At 32.8% G+C, this 21,676-nt stretch overlaps 1 protein-coding gene across 1 annotated transcript in view; it reads right to left on the bottom strand.

Annotated features, from left to right (window-relative positions):
• LOC140435031 (adhesion G protein-coupled receptor E3-like) overlaps nucleotides 1–21,676 on the bottom strand; it is a 799,910-nt gene that overhangs the window by 715,418 nt on the left and 62,816 nt on the right. Inside the window, exon 2 of the mRNA XM_072523706.1 lies at nucleotides 20,471–20,659. Coding sequence (XP_072379807.1) covers nucleotides 20,471–20,628 — 158 coding nt within the window. The 5' untranslated portion in view covers nucleotides 20,629–20,659. The remainder of the gene's footprint in view (nucleotides 1–20,470; nucleotides 20,660–21,676) is intronic.

Below are 21,676 nucleotides of genomic sequence, written 5' to 3'. Positions count from 1 at the left end.
TCATTATTAAAGGGATTCGAATAGATTGCATTTGAAGCGTATAGTAAAAATAACCACTGTCTAGATCTGTTGACCCACTTTCCAATGCTCGCCGATATATCTTTCAAAACCTTTGAAAGCTATAGCATAATAAACGTCTTTTAACCTGAAATCCTTCGTTTAACTTAAATTCAATGAACTTCCCTTGGGCTAATTTTTAAATTACCCAAAGTAGCGCCCAACTTCTGGGCCTCCTATAAGATAATTGAAAAAGACATATATGGTTAACTGGTCCTTATTTTTACCGAGTTATTACCGGTATAAACAATCCCTTACTTACTGGCCAACAGTTTTGAGTGAACGAGTTGATAAATGTTAGGGCATTGTTGTGTCCTAGGGTTAAGAAATTGACCCCAAGTGCGGATGAACTTACAATTTGGCTCATCCGCATTCTTCTCCATTATAGTAAATTTTCTGGCGCTTTGGTGTTCCTTAGATTTTGGATTGTATCGTTATTTTCCTGTAAAGTTTTTGGAATTTTCTCTTCATTCTCATTTAGGTCAATATCTAATTAGATATTGGAACAATATTATTATTAGTGCATAGTAAATCCTTAAAATATTTTATCAACCAGTTAAGGACTTTTTTATTTTAGTTATTATATTTACTTCCCTCTAACTGCAAAGATTTCAGTTTAAAGTTTTTTCTTGTTTTATTGAACTTTCTATATAAGTTTCCTGTTTCCTTTCATTTGTTAGGGCTTTTAGTTCTTCAAACCAATCAATGGTTTTAAGTAACTCTTCCTTTCCTAGAATCCGATTTGCCACATGTTTGACGATTTTTTCAAACGCATCCTATTCTTGATTGTCGGCTTGCGCTTTGTGTCCATGGTGGTTGTGAGATCTGCTTCTGACACCTTTCTACCGTTTGTTCATCTTTCATATGTGTCATGTATCTCTTCGCTCCTGCACCTCTAATATTCTTTACATATGATTCTCGTGGATAGTTTTATATGTATTACACATTGGTCTGAATGAGCATTGGCTTCCCTATCACTAAGAACATCTAATAGATTAGAAAAGTGTCTACGATCAATAAAATCTAAGTCAATTTGGTTCTGTTAAAGTTCATTGGGGATTCAAGTAGGGACTCTTCTGCACTTCGCGGAAGGCGGACGGGCGGAGGAGTCCTCAACTCCGACACCCCTTAGAGATGCATTCAAGGAAACTAGTATGTTGAACACACAAGACAATCCAGAAGAAATGTGGAAAGATTTCTCTCTAAGAAACCTCTGTAGAAAGAACCAGAACCGAAAAAAAGATCATCAAAAGAAATCACTGGATGACAGACAGAACGCTGCAACTTCTCGAAGAGCGAAGGAGAATCAAATCTCTCATATATCAAAACGACAGCAACAAAACCGAATTGGTAAGTTTAAATAGAGAAATTAAAAGAGCATGTAGGGATGATAAAAATAAACATATAAATGAAAAATGCGAAGAACTAGAGAGACATGCAAACCGGTATGAATCCCATGAGCTATATAACAAAGTCCGATATCTATCCAGGGAATTTAAACCAATCACACAAACAATAATGGATCAAAACCAACATATAAATGACGAGAAAGGTATTGCGGAGGTATGTAGAAAATATTGTCGAAGTCTATATGCAGTTAATCCCCAAAATGCAAATCACGATGAGTTCACTGCAGAGACAGAACCAAACATTCTAAAGTCAAAGGTAGAAAAGGCAATCAAAAAGTTGAAAAATAGAAAATCTCCTGGCGCAGACCAGATCACTGCAGAAGTTTTAAAAGAGACTGGAGATGTCGGAGTAAATGTTATGGATATGATCTGCAAAAAGATTTGGGAAACCGGAGAGTGACCCAACGGCTGGGCAATATCCACTTTCATCTCTATATTCAAAAAAGGAACTCCTCTAGATTGCAGCAACTACAGAACGGTAACCCTAATATCCCATGCAAGCAAGGTTCTACTTCATGTAATACTAAAAAAAGGCGCAAGAGAACACATCCTTAATGTCAGACAGTTAATCGAAAAAACTCGTGAATTTAATACTCCTATGCTTATGTGTTTGTGGATTACATAAAGGCCTTCGATAAAGTCAAATGGCAGCAGCTATGGTTCATACTAGTGGAAATGGGAACACCCCACCACTTAATTCAACTAATCAGAAGTCTATATGAAAATAATAAGTGCACAGTAAAAATAAACAAAGCACATTCCGATCATTTCAGAACAGAGGCACTTGTCAGGCAGGGATGCATAATCTCGCCAACTCTGTTTAATATCTACAGCAAACACATTATGCGAAAAGTACCAGACGGATGGAAGGGCGGAATATCAGTAGGAGGTCAAAAAATCAATAACTTGAGATATGCAGATGACACTTTAATAATCGCGGCAAATCAAGAAGAAATGGAAGACATAATGAGACGTCTAGAGGAAAAAAGCAAAACATATAGACTACAGCTAAATAGAAGTAAGAACAAAGATCATGATAGTAGACAGAGCTCGGAATAATCTTCAACACATTAAAGAAATTGGGGGCTTTGAAGTAGTAAATAGTTTCATATACCTGGGGTCACTAATAACAAATGACAGAGAGTGTGACAGAGAGATACGTAGAAGGTCGACTATTGCTAGAACAGCTATAATGAAACTGGTAGCAATATGGAAAAATTCTAGCATAACAATACACTCAAAACTAAGGTTGGTAAAGGCGCTCATTTTTCCCATAGCGACATATGCATCCGAAACGTGGACCTTAAAGAAAGCGGATAAAAATAAACTGGACGCTTTGGAAATGTGGGTATACCACCGCATGTTGAGAATATCCTGCATTGATCATCGCACTAACGTATCGATATTAGAACAACTTAAAGTAAAGGATACATTGCTTAAACAAATACAACAGAGATATTTGCAGTATTTTGGACACATTGCTAGAAGAACAGACACGATGGAAAAACTGATAGTCGAGGGTAGAGTTAAAGGAAAGAGACCTAGGGGAAGATCTCCAAGCCGTTGGGTAGATCAAACAAAAATACTAATTAACCAAGGATTACATGAAACCGAACAACTAGCCCAGGACAGAATTGGATGGAGAGAAATCGTGCAAAAACTGTAAAGGCCTGATGGTGTCACCACATCCCAAAAGGGATTAGGACTGAGAAGAAGGAAAGTTCATTGGACTACGTCCACATTAAATTATGTATCTTTCTATTGGGGAAGTATGTGCTAACAACCACCATCCCTCTTTAGGGTGCGAAGTTAATTGCGGGCTTCCTTTTTTATTTGTGATATCATGTGCGCTAAATATACTAATATATGTTTTACGGCTTCTTTATCAATATTGGCATTTAGGTAACTTAAATTAAACCTCCTGCATTAACTATGAAATATATATATATTCATTACCCATATAAACTCTAATCTTATGTGTAAAAAAATATTTAAAAAAAGACGATTATAGATGCAAATGTGTGTAATTTGTGTTATAAGAGCCGGCGTATTATGCACCAAAAAGCATGAATGCCTGTCTTTTCTCTAAAAAGTCTTTCTTTATTAATTTTACGTCATGTTTTGCCTTTATTAAGACTAGTCAGGTAGTTTCACATTAAAGGCTAACACGTAGAGAGAAAGGCATGATATCAAACAAACTCCCCACTTAATATAATGATAGTGCTACGAATAGCCATTTACTTTGGATCTCTAAAATTATTGAAGCATAAATATAGATCTTAATGTTGAGGTAATGTTTATATATAGGAAAAATATTGGTTAGCACAAAATGTAAATATAAATAATCCTATGGACCACAATATGTTGGTGTGCAGAATGGTGATGAGAGTAAAACGGCTCGAGAAAAAATCTAATTTAAATACTATTGATATAAAGAAACGCACTAACCCAGAAAGCGGAATCATAGTACGAAAAGAACTAAAAAAGGAAATAAAGGACATTAACGAGAACACCTCAAACATAAAAGAGAGATGAGACAAATAGAGGAAAGCAGTAAAGACAACATGTGCGACTATATTAAAGCATAACTAACGTACAGATGAAAAACAAGAGAGAGATGAGAGGTGAAAATTCAAGAATAAAAATGCAGAAAATTCCAACAGATCTTGATACAATCTTGCTTACAATTTATTTTGTTGGCTAATGGAGAAAGAGAATTTACAGTTTTGAGCAAAACTAAAATTATTTTTGCATAAAAAGACCATCCACAACCACGATGGTAAAGGTAATACATACAAAATAAATAATTTATTTTATTTAAAAAGTTCCACGCTTTTATAAAATTTGTGTATACAGTTAATTCCAAATAAGTTATTCGAAATGAAACGAGCGCACCGGAAAGATAAAGTAAATCGAAAAATTCGAATAATCACCCTTTTTTCCCTGAATCTCCAGGATTTTCATTTAATGCAGACAAAATAACTTTGAGCCAAATAAAACAATTAAAAAGGTAATAACGGCACGGCACGTTCGGAAACAATTGCGAACAGCAACCACGAAAGGTTTTTCGGAGCAATTTATCTCGAGACTAAACAGGGTCCTTTGAGTTGGAAATATAAGAAAAGACAGTCGTTTGTACTTTCACGTGTTCAAGATCTTTTATTCTCTTGTATTTTTTCGCAAAGACGCACACTAGGGAGACCATAATATCAAGGATAATAATCCAGGTAGATGTAGTATAAGAATCAGGCGTCTTTCGAGTGTGGTGGAAATATGAAATTGGAGACAAAGCGCCATATTACATTTACATAGAGATATAACGAAAAAATAATTTAGTGAAAATATTAGTGGCAAAAAATGTCCCATATATATATATATATATATATATATATATATATATATATATATATATATATATATATATATATATTAGAAGTGATTATTTCGACCAAAAAATAATTTATAAATACGTTGGAATTATCGGGTAAAGTGGTCTCTAATGAAAATCTTTCTTTTTTCTAAGATACTTAATATTTCGCTATTTATTTGATAGCTTCCTCAGGAGTAAACTGAAACAATTTGAATAATCTCATATATATATATATATATATATATATATATATATATATATATATATATATATATATATATATATAAATATAGATATATATATATATATATATATATATATATATATATATATATATATATATATATATATATATATATATATGAAAATGCTGGGACATATCTGGGACATATCATGAGGGGCGAGCATTATAACTTGTTAAACTTGAGCAAATTAATAATATAAGGAAGAGTACAGGGTGGAAGGAGTCGCGGAAGAAGACGCATTTCCTGGTTAAATAATTTGAGAGCTTGGTTTAACTGCACTTCTGCTGACCTCTTTAGAGCAGCGGCGTCGAAAGTGCGAATTGCCATGATGGTTGCCAACCTTCTTAGAGGAGATGGCACGTGAAGAAGAAGATATGAAAATGCTATGTTTTTGTGCACATTTATGACAAATCAAAGAATGGACAAGAAAAGTATTTTTGAAGTGTGTAAAAATTTATTTCCTGCTTTCGGCTTACAAAGCCATCTTCTGAGCTAAGCACCACTACTCAATAGAGATCCCATTTGATGAAAAAATCTACAATTTTCTCTTTTCTTTATAAAAGTTAAGTTAATAAAAACTTCTTTGGAAAAGAAAGAAAACTTCTTTGTTTATGGTAAGGATGTAAGAATTCCATTATTTGGTAAGAGTTGAAGCGGCGAACTGTCTGCCTAAAATATTTGAGTCAGTCATTATGTTCCAAGTAGTATAGTATCTTTTTAGGATACGTTCAGTTTTATAAGCATTAGATGGGTATTAAGATGGAGTGCACACACTTCAATGTAAGCAGGGTTTGGTTATAGTGGGTTTTGTTTGTAATAGGTTATCGTCATGTTTAAAGCCTCTTTACCGTCTGCTCTTCTATCCATTTAGCACAACGTAAAAACGTCTTCCCATTTTCTATCCATTATTATTCGTAAGCATGTGGTGACATTATCGTATTTCGCCGTATGGCTACTATCTATTTTTCTCTCTGCTTGGCGCGGTTTGCTGCCTCAGACAGAGAGTAACTGGTGGTGCTTCTTATTTTTTCTTGTATCTAATTGTTCCTGTATGCGATTAAAAATAAAGCATTCATACAGTTTATGCACGTGATAGCAGAGATATCGGATATATCCCTGCTATTTAAACCGATTAAAACTGGAAAGTCCAACTAGTATCTGCAAAATCTTTAGTAGATTTAGTAGTAGTTTAGATTTAGTAAAATAGTTTTCTGTTCCTCTGGGCTATCGAAATGTGCAAACGATTGGAACTTTCAGCAAAAGCTTGCTACTGTTCTGATGAAATAAGACAAATATTATGGCATTGGAGCACAAATTAGTCAAACTTTTCACGACTAAATCGGAATTAACAGAACAATTTAACTGTTATTTCGGTATCTCCACTTCGTCAGCTGTTCGAGCTGATTCCGATTCAAACCGAAACGTCCAACTAAGTCCAAAATCTTACCAGAATTATTCGTTTTCATATATATATATATATATATATATATATATATATATATATATATATATATATATATATATATATATATATATATATCGGGGAAAGTAGTACGAGTGTCAATCCAAAATAAACTAAGGTACACTCGAAGAGTGGTGGGTTTTTCGGTCAAACTGGAGAAATAAAAGACAATGGAGGGTAAATGGTGATCTTAACCACATTTTCCTTTCATTTTTTGGCTTTTTAATGACAAGTTGTCAACCAAATTTATCACATTCTATAAATGTACTGCTCTATTATTCTATTATATTAGAGGTTGGTATTTTGCCTTGCTGTTCTGTCATTTTGACCTCAAGGACATATCTATTTACATTGTTTGCGTGGGTGTTAAACCTGTTCATTCATTTACCTGCGAGATTTAGTAAGCTTAAGACTGGTAACTTCATTTTTATCTTTATTACTATATTAATCTTAAATAATTCAATAATGTTACCTAAAGTTAAAATTAAAATCTAATTGATTATAAATAAATAGTTGGAAGTGCATTCTTATGATCTTTCTAGTTCTTTACACTATAAAATAAACCTTAATGTTTTTTACTTAAGTTTTTATAATAACTTTTTTATATACATGTATGTTTATCACATGTTCTTTTGCTGTGCTAATTTTGTTAAATTGCAAACTATACCTAGTTTCAGTTAATTGTTTTATACAACTTTAACTCTAAATGTCCAGTTTCGTAAGCTTTTTCATATTTTTAACATTATTGACTGCTACATGTCTTTGTAAGGTAACACACTTTTTTTAACTTCTCTATGGATGTTTGGTTTCATATTGTACTTTTTAGATGAACTGATGATGTTTTCTGAGCAGAAAGCGAAACATCTTTAATAAATAGATGAAGTAGCCACCTTCTTTGTCTTTTATTTCTCCACTTTGACCGAAAAACCCACCACTCTTCGAGTGTACCTTAGTATATATATATATATATATATAATCTGTCTGTTAAAAATAAAATTAATTGTAATGTAAATATTTTATGTAGATATCTTCTTTTATGTTTTTCTGCTAAAGCACATCTCGTAGACTCCAGGATAAAAGATACTAATCCAGGTAAATGTAGAATACCGACGTAAGTATAAATTTCGTACGAGTATACTTTCAAAGTAGGATAATGTGCTATATAACAGGATAATGGAAGCAAGATGTCATTTTCCATTTTCATAATTCTTAAGGATAAAATAAAACTATTCACATAATATTTGGAAGAGAGTCACTCACAATGTTATGATTTAATAACGCAGACGGATATAAGGCAGGAATCATCCCAGACTAATTCAGATTGTTTAAATTTTCGAACGATTTATAGACAGATTTAAAGATACAAAAAAAACAATATTATATTTCACAGCTTTTGGATGCCACTTAAAACTCTCCTATGTTCCAAATATTGTGGTTTCTTTAAATGTTTTTCTACGGAATACATAGGAAATAACATATGCTAAATCACGATCAAAAAATTTTGTTGTGATCTTCGTTGACTTTCAAAAAGCCTATGACACAATCGATAGAAAATCAATAAAAATACCCTTTCCGAATTCAGCTTAGATAAAAAAACTATAATCTTAACCGATGTCCCTCTAAAAAATATCGTATCACCATATGTGGCTTGACAATTCATTGTGGATCTTGGCGTGCTCACAAAGAAGTCGCCATCCCTGTCGATGCCTGGCAACTTCCCTACATCTTCTGACCCTTAGAATCTGTAGGTCTTCTTCCACATCATCAATCTATCTCCTTCGTGGTCTTCCTCTACTTCTTGTGTCCTCTGGTTTTAAAAATGTTAATTTTTTCGTGTATTCGTGGTCTGACATCCTAGCAATGTGTTCAGCCGATCTAAGTCTCTGCACTTTAACGAATTTCACAATATCTGAAGATTTCGAGATAAAGTCCACGTTTTAACCACATATATCAAAACCGGTCTTATTAAGGTCTTGTATATATTGAGCTTTACTGCACGTTTACATTTTATATATTTTATATTTATATATTTTATATTTTAATTTTTTAAGTGTTTTTGCTATTGCTATGCGTCTTTTTATTTCGTTGCTTGTCTTGTTTCTTGCGTTTACAGATATGTGAATTCTTTGACTTGTTCAAAGGTATGGTTGTTAATTTTAATTCTCTGTTGGATAGAATAGAAGAGAATAGAATAGAATAGAATAAAAAAAGCTTTATTCTCAGAATTCACAAGTTACACACAAATATAAATTGTCAATAGAGATAATGGTGTCAATTACAATTTATAATGGTTACTGTAACAACCTACTCTTAACATAAAAGTAATATTAAAATATAATGATAATAACAGTGACATTTAGATTCAGATAAGAGCCCTCAGTTCTCCTGCAGGTCAGCTTGAAGGTATTCTTCCACTTTGTACGATTCAAGGTGTATGAGCAACTGTTGAACAGACATTCTATATTTATTTATGTCAGTTTCTATTTTAATGCGGTAAGGCAGTTTATTAAAGAATTTAATACAGGCATATTCTGTGGTTTTCTCATATGCTGTTAATCTATATAGTATATTATAGTTTATGAGATTGTTTCATGTATTAGTATTATGGTTTGTTATGTGTTTCAAGAATTTATGTCTATTGTTAAAAATGAAAAGTAAGCATTCATATATGTATGTTCCAGCCATTGTTAGTATGTTTAGCTTTTTGAAATTACCTCTACATAAATCCCTGTATTTCAAGTTAAGTAGAGTTCTGATTGCTCTTTTTTGTAATATAAAAACCTGTTCAGCGTTACCACTCCCCCCCCCCCCCCCCCCAGAAAACTATTCCAAATCGCATTATTTCATATAACAATCGATATTTCAGAGGTTTTTAGAAACTAACATATATTTGGTTTTTTCCTCGTTTACCACAAGTCCTAATTCACTTGCCGCGTCCGCAAGCCTTGTGAAACACTCACCATGTCTCTCATACTTCTGCCCACCATAAGTATATCGTCAGCGAATGCGTGAATTTGCGTCGATCTAATAAAAATAGTTCCATTCATTCTAATATTTAATTGTCCGATTGCCTTTTCCGAGGCAATATTAAAGAGGAGACACGCCAGCGCGTCCCCCTGTCCAAGACCATTATTAATGTCAAATAACGTATAACGTAGAGTTTTCTCCTTCAATTCCAACGCATGAGCTTACGTTTTGCATTGTTAGTTGGGTCAACTTAACTAACTTAGGTGGGATCCCAAAGTCTATCACTGCATTATCTAATGCAGTTCTTTTCACGACGTCATAGGCTGCTTTGAAATCGACGAAGAGATGGTGTGTATCTATGTTATATTTTAGTGATTTTTCTAGAATCTGCCTATGTGCTTGAATTTGATGTGAAGTTGACTTTCCAGGAGTAAAGCCGCATTGATATTGACCAACAATATCTTTTGTAGAATGTTTAAGTCTTTTAAACAATACATTGCCTTAGATTTTATACACAGATACTAACAGAGTGATGCTTCTATAATTCTTACACTCCAGTTAATCACCCTTTTTAGGCAATGGACATATTATTCCCTTTAGCCACTCTTGTGGTACCAATTCATTCTGTCATATAAGTACTGTTAGTTTATGGATTGCTGCAAAAAGTTGATTACCACCTTTTTTAAAAAAAAAATATGGTACCCAAGGTAAAACTTAGAGTAGTAGTAGTAATCATATCCAAAGTAAAGGATCCAAAATAAAGAAACCCGTACAGTAGTCAGAGAAAGTGACCTGATTCCTTTTTTACTGCTCAACTGTGTCTTAAAGAAGATTGTTAGAAAGTCAATAAAAAAGTAGCACAAGATAAAATGAAGTTTATTACAAACATTAAAAATGCAGCTTGTTTTATGAAAATTCAACAAGACAAATTCAAACAGTCAAAAAAATTTGGAGAGTATATTAAACCTGAGGGTTCAAAGAATGCTGAGATTGAAAGTAGATGTTCAAAATTAGATGGGACATTTAATCTGTGCAAAGACAAGACAAAGTACAAAACAAAAGCTTATTTTTAAACATAAAACTCTGTCGCTATAATAAAGGGTGTTTTTTTTATAGGTATAGAAATGTAAGTTGGTAACACTTTTTGACCTGTCGGCCATTTTGACAGCTTTCAAGTAATTTATGTTAAGTTTAGTTTGACATTTCAGCATGAATAGACTTGACGCCTGAACAACGCTTTCAAATTGTACAAATTCATTTTGAAAATTGTGGTTCTATTCGAAATACGTATCGCGCATTACGTCCATTTTATGGTCAACATAATATTCCATCAGAGCAAGTAATTCGAATAACCATGGAACGTTTTTACACCAAGTTTACTATAAATGATAATATGCATCCACAGAAACGTCGTACAGTGTGTACAGAAGTTGTTACTCCTGTAGAGCGCAGCATACAAGAAGGCCCGAATCAGTCTATCTGCCATCATGCACAGCAGTTGCAAACGTGTCCATTGACTTAGTGGAAGATTTTGCAGAAAAATCTTACTTTGCGTACTTACAAAATCCAACGTATGCAAGAATTGAAGGTACATCATTACCTAGCAAGTTGTAGATTCGTAGATTCGGTGAGTGGGTCCAAAACCAGGTTGCCACTTTTGGTTGAATGGCTATGTCAACAAACAAAACTGCCCTATTTGGAGTTAAGATATCCTCAAATGAATGTTGAAAAAGCATTACATCCAGAAAAACTTACTGTTTGGTGTGCTTTATGGTCTGGTAGAATCATTGGACCGTACTTTTTCAAAAACGATGCTGGGCAGAACGTTACAGTCAACGGTTGCTACTATAGAGCCATGATTACTGCCTTTTTTATTTCCCAATTGAACAATTATAATGTGCAGGAGCTGTCATTTCAATAAGCCTGCACACATGACACACAGCTCGTGCCACAATTGATTTATTGGAGGAAACGTTTGGTAATCGCATAGTTTCACGTTTTGGACCGTGAATTGGTCTCTAAGATCGTGCGATTTAACACCCTAGATTCCTCAAGTTATCTTTGACTTAAGTTTTAAATCTAGATCTTGGCCGGCCTCTCTTCCTGGTTCCTACTGGCTCTTGATATAATATCTGTCTTTGGGTGTCTCCAGTGACCATTCTTTCAAGGTGTCCTAGCCACCTTAGTCTATTAATTTTAATAGACCGGAAGATGTTGCATTTTTCATAGCACTGATACAACTCAAAATTGTAGCGCCTGCACCATATCCCGCTTTCTTGTACTCCTTGTTCTTCGTCGCTTTTTACCATAGTCCATATCTGTGACGCGTATGTCATGACAGGTTTAATAAGAGTTTCATATATTAGTATCTTGGTTTTTCTGCTAATTATGTGTAATATTAAGAGCTGCTTTAGGCCAACGTAAGCTCTGTTCGCCAGGTATATACTTCTCTTAATTTCTACGTTTACTAGGTTGCTGTTATTTAGTTGTGTTCCAAGATATATAAACTCCGAGACCCCTTCGAATGTGTGTGCTTCTGTCACCAGATCTTGTGGTGCCGCTATTTGTGTGCTGTTAGTGACCTTCATGTATTTATTTATAAAGATTATCTTTGTTTTATTTCATTTTAAATTTCTATACTTCTAATAAAAAACACCCTTTACAATAATCAGTCCATCAGTCCTATATGTATCCAAATGTTTAAATATGGTAAAAAAAAAGAACCATTAGGAAAACAAATGAAATTAAAGACAAGGAAATTTTGAGAAACATTTTAGAACTAATCAAGGAAAATAAAAAATTCCTATGAAGATACAATCATGAGTTATACAAGTACTTGGAAGACATTATTAATAACATAAGAAAGCGGAGAATGTTTTATATTCACCCAGAACGTATGAATCCTCAAAGAAATACCTATCGCATTTACTATTCAATCTTAAGATCATCATATTATTCAAAATGGGCAAGCCAGATCAAAAAATATTTGCAACAAACAAAAATACTACCTCTAAGATTATCAAGGTCTCAGAGATAAAGTGAAATCTAATAAAAACCGTATTTTTCTCACTATCCCAGCTCCTCGCTGAAATGAAAACCTACTAGCAGAGAAGTAAAACTCATGAGTGAAAAGTCATGAGAATTGTAAAAAAATCTTCGTAATCCTTAGCTGGCCGAAAGGGCAGCAAAATTAATTTTATACCTTTAACCATCCTGCTTTATTTCCAAAATGGGAGCAAAATGTACACTCCACAAATATTTGACACGTTTGCTTCCAAAATACTTGTACTACCATTCAAAATATAAGCACAAAATATAAAAACGCTAAAACATAAACGCTTGGAAAAAGTTTTTTAGTTCATTCGTTATTAAATTTAAAATACGGCATAAGCTTTAGTTTAAAAAAATTTTCAATATTATTTTTAGGATTTGTAATTTTTATTCCCGTATTATTAAAAGGGTATTTAAAAAGACAGAACAAAATCTGTAAACAACTAAATAAAATGAAACCGACACTCCTGTATCCAAAAAAACCATAATTTAACTCAAACAGTTAAAAATACAAGAAGTGCGGAACAATTTTGAATAAAAGACTGAGTTATAGACCACTTAGGTCCATTTGGTTAAACAAAGCTTACATCCAATGTTTTGTCCGGCAAGCATTTCGCTCTTCAAAGGAATTCTAAAACAGGCTAATAAATATCCCAAGCCAACAACTTTGTGTGGATAATTCACCATGTCAGACTCTTTGTTTTGTAAAAACGTGTTATTTTGTAATTCATTGTATCATAATAAATATTAAAAATGTGAAAGACAGCAATAAATCTGAAATATACTTGGTTTGTCGTATATTTTTATTCGACGGTGAGATGTGAAAGTAAATCAAATATAATAAACTGTCCCGATAGAAAATTGGCTCAAAATAGTGGCCTAAAAATGAATGGATATGAAAACAAAATAGGCACCGGAAAACGGGGTTACTTTGCACTGACTATATTTTCTGTAAACCTACGCTCAATTTTGTTTAGATATTTGTACTATGTACTCTTAGAACACATAGACAACATTACAGTACGTCAGAAGGACGCGCGCGACTGTCCCCTCGGTCGCCAGATATTTATCAGCAACAACGGTTCGAATAATAACCTCGAAATTCTATTATTTTCTGGCTTTGCAAAATCATACCGTGCAGACAGTTCCAGCGGACAAAAATTGGTAAGTACACGTGTAATGGCATAATGGCATATACCATAACCGATTGCGATTTTTAGAAACCAGGATAGCAATAACAAAAAAAACATTGTTTACATGTGTACTTAACACGTGGAATTGGGTATACTTTGCACCGCCAACTTGCAAGTCGTGCAAAGTATCCCCAAGAGTAAAAGTTAAATAGGAAAATGGTTTTTAGAAAATGCCCAGACGTTATAAAAGGAAACTGGGATCTCGCAAATATGCAGACTACTTAGAAGAAGATTTGAAGCAAGTTTGTCAGCAGTAAAAGATGGCATGAGTACAAGAGTTGCCGCTGAATCCTTTAACATTCTAAGGAGAACTATTTTTTTACAAATTAAAAGCAGTACACGCTAGAAAACCTGTATACCCACCAATATTCTCTTGCGAAGAGGAAAGGTGCTTCGTACAATGCATTCATAGTCTTAGTGATGCTGGTTTTCCTGTTACTGGAATGGAATTGCGACAAATAATCAATATTTATTTAAATCGCTAAGGGAAAAAATAACTTGTTTTAAGGATAATACTCCAGGTATGGATTGGGTCAAATTATTTTTAAGTGGTCATAAGGACCTTACTGCAAGAATAGCCTCAAACATAAAAAGAAGTAGAGCAGCACTCAATGTAGACCAAATGACTGAATACATAGAAAATTTAAAACAAAGATTTAGATGTGTGGAAATGTAGCTGGTAAACTACTACCTCCTTATGTGGTGTACAAATCCCAATTATGGGACACATGGACTGAAAATGGCCCCCTAGTACTCGTTATGCAAATACTGCATCTGGTTGGTTTGAATCACAGACATTTGTAAATTGGTTTAACATTATTCTATTGCCCAGGCTTAAAAAAAATCAGGAAAAGAAGGTCGTTTTTAGGAGACAATTTGTCTTCTCATATTAATATTAAAGTTTTGGATTTGTGTTTGGATGTTTGTCTACGAATAGCACCCACGTTACACAACCGCTTGATGTTGCATTATTTGTCCCAATTAAAAAAGCCCGGAGGAAAATTTTATCTGAATATAAGGAAACCCATGTAGGAAGTAGATCAAATGTACTTGAGAAACAGCATTTTTCAACGCTTTTACGGTCATTAATCGAAAAAATACAAAAGAATAGCGATGAGATATTAAAGTCGAAATTTATAAAATGTGGTATCGTTCCTTAGAATGTAACATCAGTGTACAGCTCTTGGAGCGGTTAAAAACAACTCAGCAATCTTATGTGATAACTGGCAGTGATACAACAAATAATAATAAACAAAGTTGCTCGGATATCAAAAACACTTAATATGGTATTTAGAAGATAAAAGACAGGAAGCCACACAGTTTAAGATACTTAGTACCAAAAAGAAAATAACTGTTCCAGCAGGACAAAGTACTGTCCATTCTGAAATCAGTTTAAAAGATCTAACTGTCTCACTGAAGCATCTATTTCTACATCTTATCAAGCTGTTGAGCCAGAAATCGTAGATGATTCAGAGAAGGACATTGTTTTGGACGACCACTTTTCACTAGGCAGAGATTCATCAAACGATAAAATAAATAAGCTGCAAGAGATGGAAGAAGAAAGCGAATTTAATAAAAAAACTCGCCTCAGATTCTCTTGGAACAGATATTGCTGAAAAAATTAAAAACTCTAAATTAGATGATGTTAAAAAAATAATGGTGAGTACGTTTTATTTTTCAAAATGCTATGGCAAAATCGTTAAAGTTTTGGAAATGGTCAGAAAGATGCGACAAAATATGGTATTCGTACGACAATGTAATTGGCAACATAAACCTTCCTAAGAAAATTTCCAGACGAGGATTGTCCATTGTTCCAGAATATGACAAATTGTGGTGAGATCAGTTTCAAACTTAGTATCTTCACTATTGTCGTTATAATAAAATTTGTTTATTTAAACTTTAACAATGCTCTTTACTTTTACGCTTCTTTCATAAATGTAGGTAGGTCTAAATTTAAAGAACGAGGCAAAAGAACATTTTTTTGTGTTTAATTGGTGCAAAGTTTAAAATACTATAGAAGGATATCCTACTACGCACAAGCAAGCATTATCTAGTAAAATATTATCAAAATAACGAGTGGTGCAAAGTATCACTTTTCTAGGGTATACACCATTAATAAAACTAGATTGTTCTTTTAATTATGCAATATGTCTAAAAAATAGCTATATTAAGAGCTATATTACAATCTGTTCAATAGATATTTATAATAAAAAGTTCAGATCTTTTTCGAGTGAACTAAAAAAATGATGTAAAGTTACCCCGTTTAACAGTATATAAATGTTAGCCAATCAACAGAAATGAGAGACTTACAGAATCTAACCATGATTACAATATTTAAAGTGTTAAAAATTTTACGTACTAGACTCACTAGTCACCGTAGACAACAATGAAAAGATTAAAGGAAGGATACATATTACAAGAAAAAACTTCTTCTTCTTCTTCTTGTACTTGTTAACAATGACTGTCAACTGTGACTTGTTCAGCAATGGAATTAACATATCTGACCATCTGTTAATTCCATTGCTGAAGTATTTCTTGAGAGATAGACTACCAGTTATCTCTTCATCTCTTACTTAAACCCCAAAATTGGGAGTCTTACGTTGTCATACAAATTTTGTAACATTTTAAGGGTTTTTACCCAAATATTTAATTATTCATTATTACTGTATCGTCTGCAAAACGTAAGATACAGTAATAATGACGGATAACAACAATGATTTACAGAACGTAATGCAACGCCTTAATGAACGCTGTCATGAGTACGGACTGAAGATAAATTTAAAGAAAACTAAATGCATGATCATGACTAAATCTGCTCTTGCAAATATCCAATTGACTATTGAAGATACTGCAATTGAGAGTGTTAATAACTATAAATACTTAGAAACATGGATAACATCAGATGTAGACCAAACCAAAGAAATTAAAACACGCGTTGAAATAGCACGTGCATCATTCATTAAACTTAAAAAGTTTCTTTATTGTCGGGATATAAGGTTAGAACGCCTGAGAATGCTTCGATGTTACGTGTTCTCTCATCTTCTTTATGGCTTAGAAGCGTGGACATTAAAACAAGTCCATCTGAATAAGTTGGCCGCCTTTGAATTTTGGTGTTACAAAAGAATCCTACGAATATCATGGATTCAAAGAATGTCAAACGTGGAAGTAACTAGAAGGATAGGAAATGAGGCGGAAATAATATTAACTATCAAAAGACGAAATCTTAAGTACTTAGGACATGTGATGAGAGGGCAAAAATACGCATTATTACAACTTATTATGCAAGGCAAAATCCGAGGAAAGCGAAATGTGGGAAGACGAAGAATATCCTGGCTTAAGAACTTAAGGGAATGGTTTGAATGCAGTAGTGCAGAACTTTTTAAAGCGGCAGTCAACAGAGTTCGCATAGCCATGATGATTTCCAACCATTGATAGAAGATGGAACTTAAAGAAGAAGACCCAAATATTTAGTGGCTTGACTCATGCACACCTGGTACATGCACTGATAATGGGCTTTTAGTCCGAAAACGTTCTGTTGTTATGTAGATCCAAAGGACTTTTTAATTATATATCTTCTAAACTTGTGATTTATGGTTTACAACCAACTACAGAAATTTTATTTCTTATTTTATTATTTTGTATAAATCGTGCTTTACAAATATTAATAATATTATTTATTAATTACATTAATAAATAATAAAATTATAATTGACTCATAGGTTGAAATGTCGGTAGTTCAGATTTCTTTGTTCAAATTATTTTGTATTAAATTCTACCTTAAAAATATTATAAAAATTAATTATTTATTATATTAATATTTAATTAATACCGTATTATTTATTAAATGTATCGTTTCAAGAACAAAATATGATTGAAGTGTCAAATGGTGGTAGTTCAGATTTCTTTCTTAGATGGCGTCGTTAGTTTACTGGACAAACAGTGTAAGTTGTCATCATAGCCTTTTATATATAGATAGATACTACATTTTAAACAAAAAAATCTTATCTAGTAGCAATATATACCAGTCTTCCTATTGAGAAATCATTTTATTTTAAAATTCTAAATTGGTATGAGTCCTTGACAACAACTATTGAGATCAATTATTTACACCATTATAAAACTAAAACAAGTCTAACCTTTAAAAGATATTTCAAACGAATAATCAAGAAACTATTGCAGAAAAACGGAAATTAGTAAGCTTTAGTATACATTATAACGCATACTTTTACTCCAATTTAATACTGCTACTGTTACAGTTTCACAACTTTATATAAACCTTGTTAAATTATTAAGAGACTAAGAGAGTCTTAGTTTTGATTCTTCCCGTATATTTAACCAAGATTCCGCATACAAAAACACAGACGCTAGAGAACAATAAACGGTTGTAATATATTGTTGCAGACAAAAGACTGTTCTTTCAGACATTGTATGTTAACAAAGAACGATGAAAAAAATTAATGTCTTTCGCTAAAAGTGCAGATCTCAGGGTAATTATCGCCCACACCTTACGTCAGCTTATACAAAACAACTCTTGGCCCAACGAACAAGCACTCAGTCACCATCAAGCACTCAGTCACTATCAGGCGTTCCATCTAGTAGGGGTAGAGGCTGCTCCATCATCAATATTTTTTTGGTTCCTGTATGTCGTTGAAGACGTCCTTTTCGATAGCGGTTGCTGCTATCATTTCATTAGGGTACAGTACATTACACCATATCTTGTTACTGTTATAGATCAAGTACGTTTACTTGATGTTATTATTTCATATTGTGTCGCGATTTGAAACTTTTAATTGAACTTTATGTTGATCATTTTACTTTCGTTTGAATATTATAAATTTTATAGTATATTTATGTCTCTGTTGCTAATTGTTATTAACATTTGTTTATAGGTATTACCTTTAAATTGCATTTAGTATAATTTAATTATTTTGCTTTCGATTGCATTTTTGTTTAACATCATTATTATAATAATTGAACGGTGTGTATGATAAAATCATTATATTTCTTTGTATTTTATTTAAGTAGCGATCAGTTGTTAAAGTCATTGTTCTTTCATATTGTATCATATTTAAGCATACCTACTCAAAATTTCTTGTGTAGACGGGCGGTTTGGTTTGTGTGATATAAATATCCTTAACTCGTCACGTAATATTTAGTTTTTAAGGCAGCTTTGTTTTTACGGAAATTCGTTTACCTTTTGTAAACCCGTTTCAATATTGGTTGTCGTATCGGTTTCGTATCACATAATATTTAAATTTGCAGCTTTTTATATTTTATTATATTCCAATGTACGTACATTTATGTATATTTGTCTTTTGATTTTACTTGTCTCTCGATAGAGTTTTATATAGTCTACTTGCTTGTTATCTTTTTGTGGTAGTAATACATAACCACTGCGAAAAGGAGAAACCATCGAGTTCTAGATTGAACATTTATAATCTTCTCCCTTTTTGATGTCTTTATATATTAAATAAAGGTTATCGTATGTGCAGAAAGCAACAGCTAGAATATTATAAACGTAAGATCACGAATAAACGCTCGTATCGATTTTTACCATTTTGTCATTTTCAGAAAAAATAGTGTTAGTCATACTGAGAGCTACAATGACATTCCAAAAGAGATTTCGCTTATTTTAAACAATCTACGAGTATTAAGTTACGGAAATCAACCATAAGTACAAATATGTATCATTAACATATAAGGGGATAATGACCAAATTAACATAACACAAAAGTTGCCTTTTGAATATTTTAAAATGTTGGTAAAAATATTAGGCTACTTTTGGATGGTAAACATAATTTTACACTGAAATAGGTGCTATAAGCTCTAAGTATTACACGATATATTAAGCTACACACACACAAGGTAATATACAGTGATGAGTGCCTTAAGAACCGGCAAAATAACGCAAAAGATAGAAAACATAACACGTTGTGAAATAAAAAGAGATGAAAGTAGTAGAGGTGGGAAATTATCGATAGAAACCGCTAATTTACATTAAATTACATTAGGACTATCGATAGTTTCCCACCTTTAGACGTTAGCTTATGAGCTAGTTGACTTCAGTCATAATATTATAAGTATGACGTCGAACATTTACATTTTTTAAATTTCGCATAAAGTAAAAACTGATTGAAGGCAATAAAGCAAATGTTAGTAAACAGTTTAATTAGTAGTAATTTGATAATTAATTCTGTGTTGACGAATACAGAATAACAAGCTATGATAATTCTGTATTGAGAAGAGTGTATGCGACGTCTCAAATCATAGTTTATTATTGATCAATACTTTAATTTTGGATAAAAAAAATACTCCTACTTAAACTGTTTGTACTTACATTACGTGGTACGTATTACTATGACTGAAGTCAACCAGCTCATAAGCTAACGTCTAAAGGTGGGAATTTTTCGATAATTCTAATGTAATGTAAAGTAAATTATAGGTTAATATCGATAATTTCTCACCTCTACTACTTTCATCTCTTTTTATTTCACAACGTATTATGTTTTCTATCTTTTGCGTTATTTTGCCGGTTCTTAAGGCACTCATCCCTGTATATTTTGTTAAAATAAAGATAATGTTGGTTTTGAGTATTTTATTTATATTATATTATAGTATATTATATTATTTTTGATGAGCAAGCTTTGCTTGAACCAATAAAACTTTGTGGCATAGTATAAGTGCATAAAATATCTAAGAATATTTTCCTGACTTACCTGTAAGTAATAAAAGCGAACACCAGTGCCACCAATGATATGCTGCTGCCTAAAACAACCAACAATGAAAGAATACTTTCCTCGGTTAAGGGCGGCTCTAACCCGGCTTTACTCAAATTGGGGAAGCCGTGCATTCGGCCCGTATATAAAGTGTCCATTTGAACTGACTCTAATAACAAGACGCCGGCCCTAAAACAAAATTGTGATAGATAAGATAAAAGAAGTAATTAAAGTAAGCAAAAGGGGAAAGTTGTGAAAAGGACCAATAACTTTGGTTTATGCTACAATTTATTTTTGGTGTATAAATGTTTAAACTTGTTTTAAAACGTGAAAAATATTACAATATATATAAATTTCTGTTTAAAATTACTAACTAGGTAGTATGTTATCTTCCTTGAAATACTTTTAACTTTGTAGTAGTCTGCACTCCTTTACCTAAAGCTGTTTAAATAATTTTTAATAGCGTCTCTCATAATAATGATAGTGTCTGGTTTCAGCAATTATAGAAACAGATCTTTTACTCCAATCGTCAGAGACAAAAATGCCACTGAACCTCTAAAAATCGTACAAACAAGCTGAATTTCGTCAAGAATATTAATTTTGAGACCCCAAAAAAGATGCAAAAAAGTTTACCACTTCTTCCCCCGGGCTTACCCCCAAAACCCCCTTCGCAGAGGAGATAAACACAAAAAATTGATTTAACAAGGATCTGTACACCGTAGAAAAAAATGTAGTTGAGATAATTCTAAACAAAACTGTTTATAAACATTTTTTGTGTAGAATGATCAGTTCTCTTAGAAATAACGCTTGAAGCGACCATCGATTTTGCATGTCAGTTACGCGCGCGCAATCAATGTTGAATAAAATTTTTATCAGCTCGACAGTAAAAATTCGATATCTTTTGATTTAAGTGACTTATTGAAAAAAATCAAGATGCGTTTTAGAGGTAAAGAGGTCGGCTTTGGTATACAGTTTTTGTATTTTGCCGCAAAGAGACTCAGATTTTATACAGGTGTTAAATAAGTAAACGTGGCGCGATTTTTGACATTTTTTATGATTCTCACAAGATCAATACAATCTATCCTTTTCATTGACTGGCCACTATGAAGTTTCGATTAGTAGAACCTAATCTTTAAAAACTATAGCATGAAATTTTAGTTTTGAGTTTTGGCAACAAATGTGAGGCATTTGAAATGTGCTTAAAAA

The sequence above is a fragment of the Diabrotica undecimpunctata genome, chromosome 2, assembly GCF_040954645.1.
Source record: "Diabrotica undecimpunctata isolate CICGRU chromosome 2, icDiaUnde3, whole genome shotgun sequence".
NCBI lineage: Eukaryota > Metazoa > Arthropoda > Insecta > Coleoptera > Chrysomelidae > Diabrotica > Diabrotica undecimpunctata.
The sequence above is the reverse complement of the archived record's forward strand: the minus strand, read 5'-3'. Positions and strand labels throughout refer to the sequence as shown.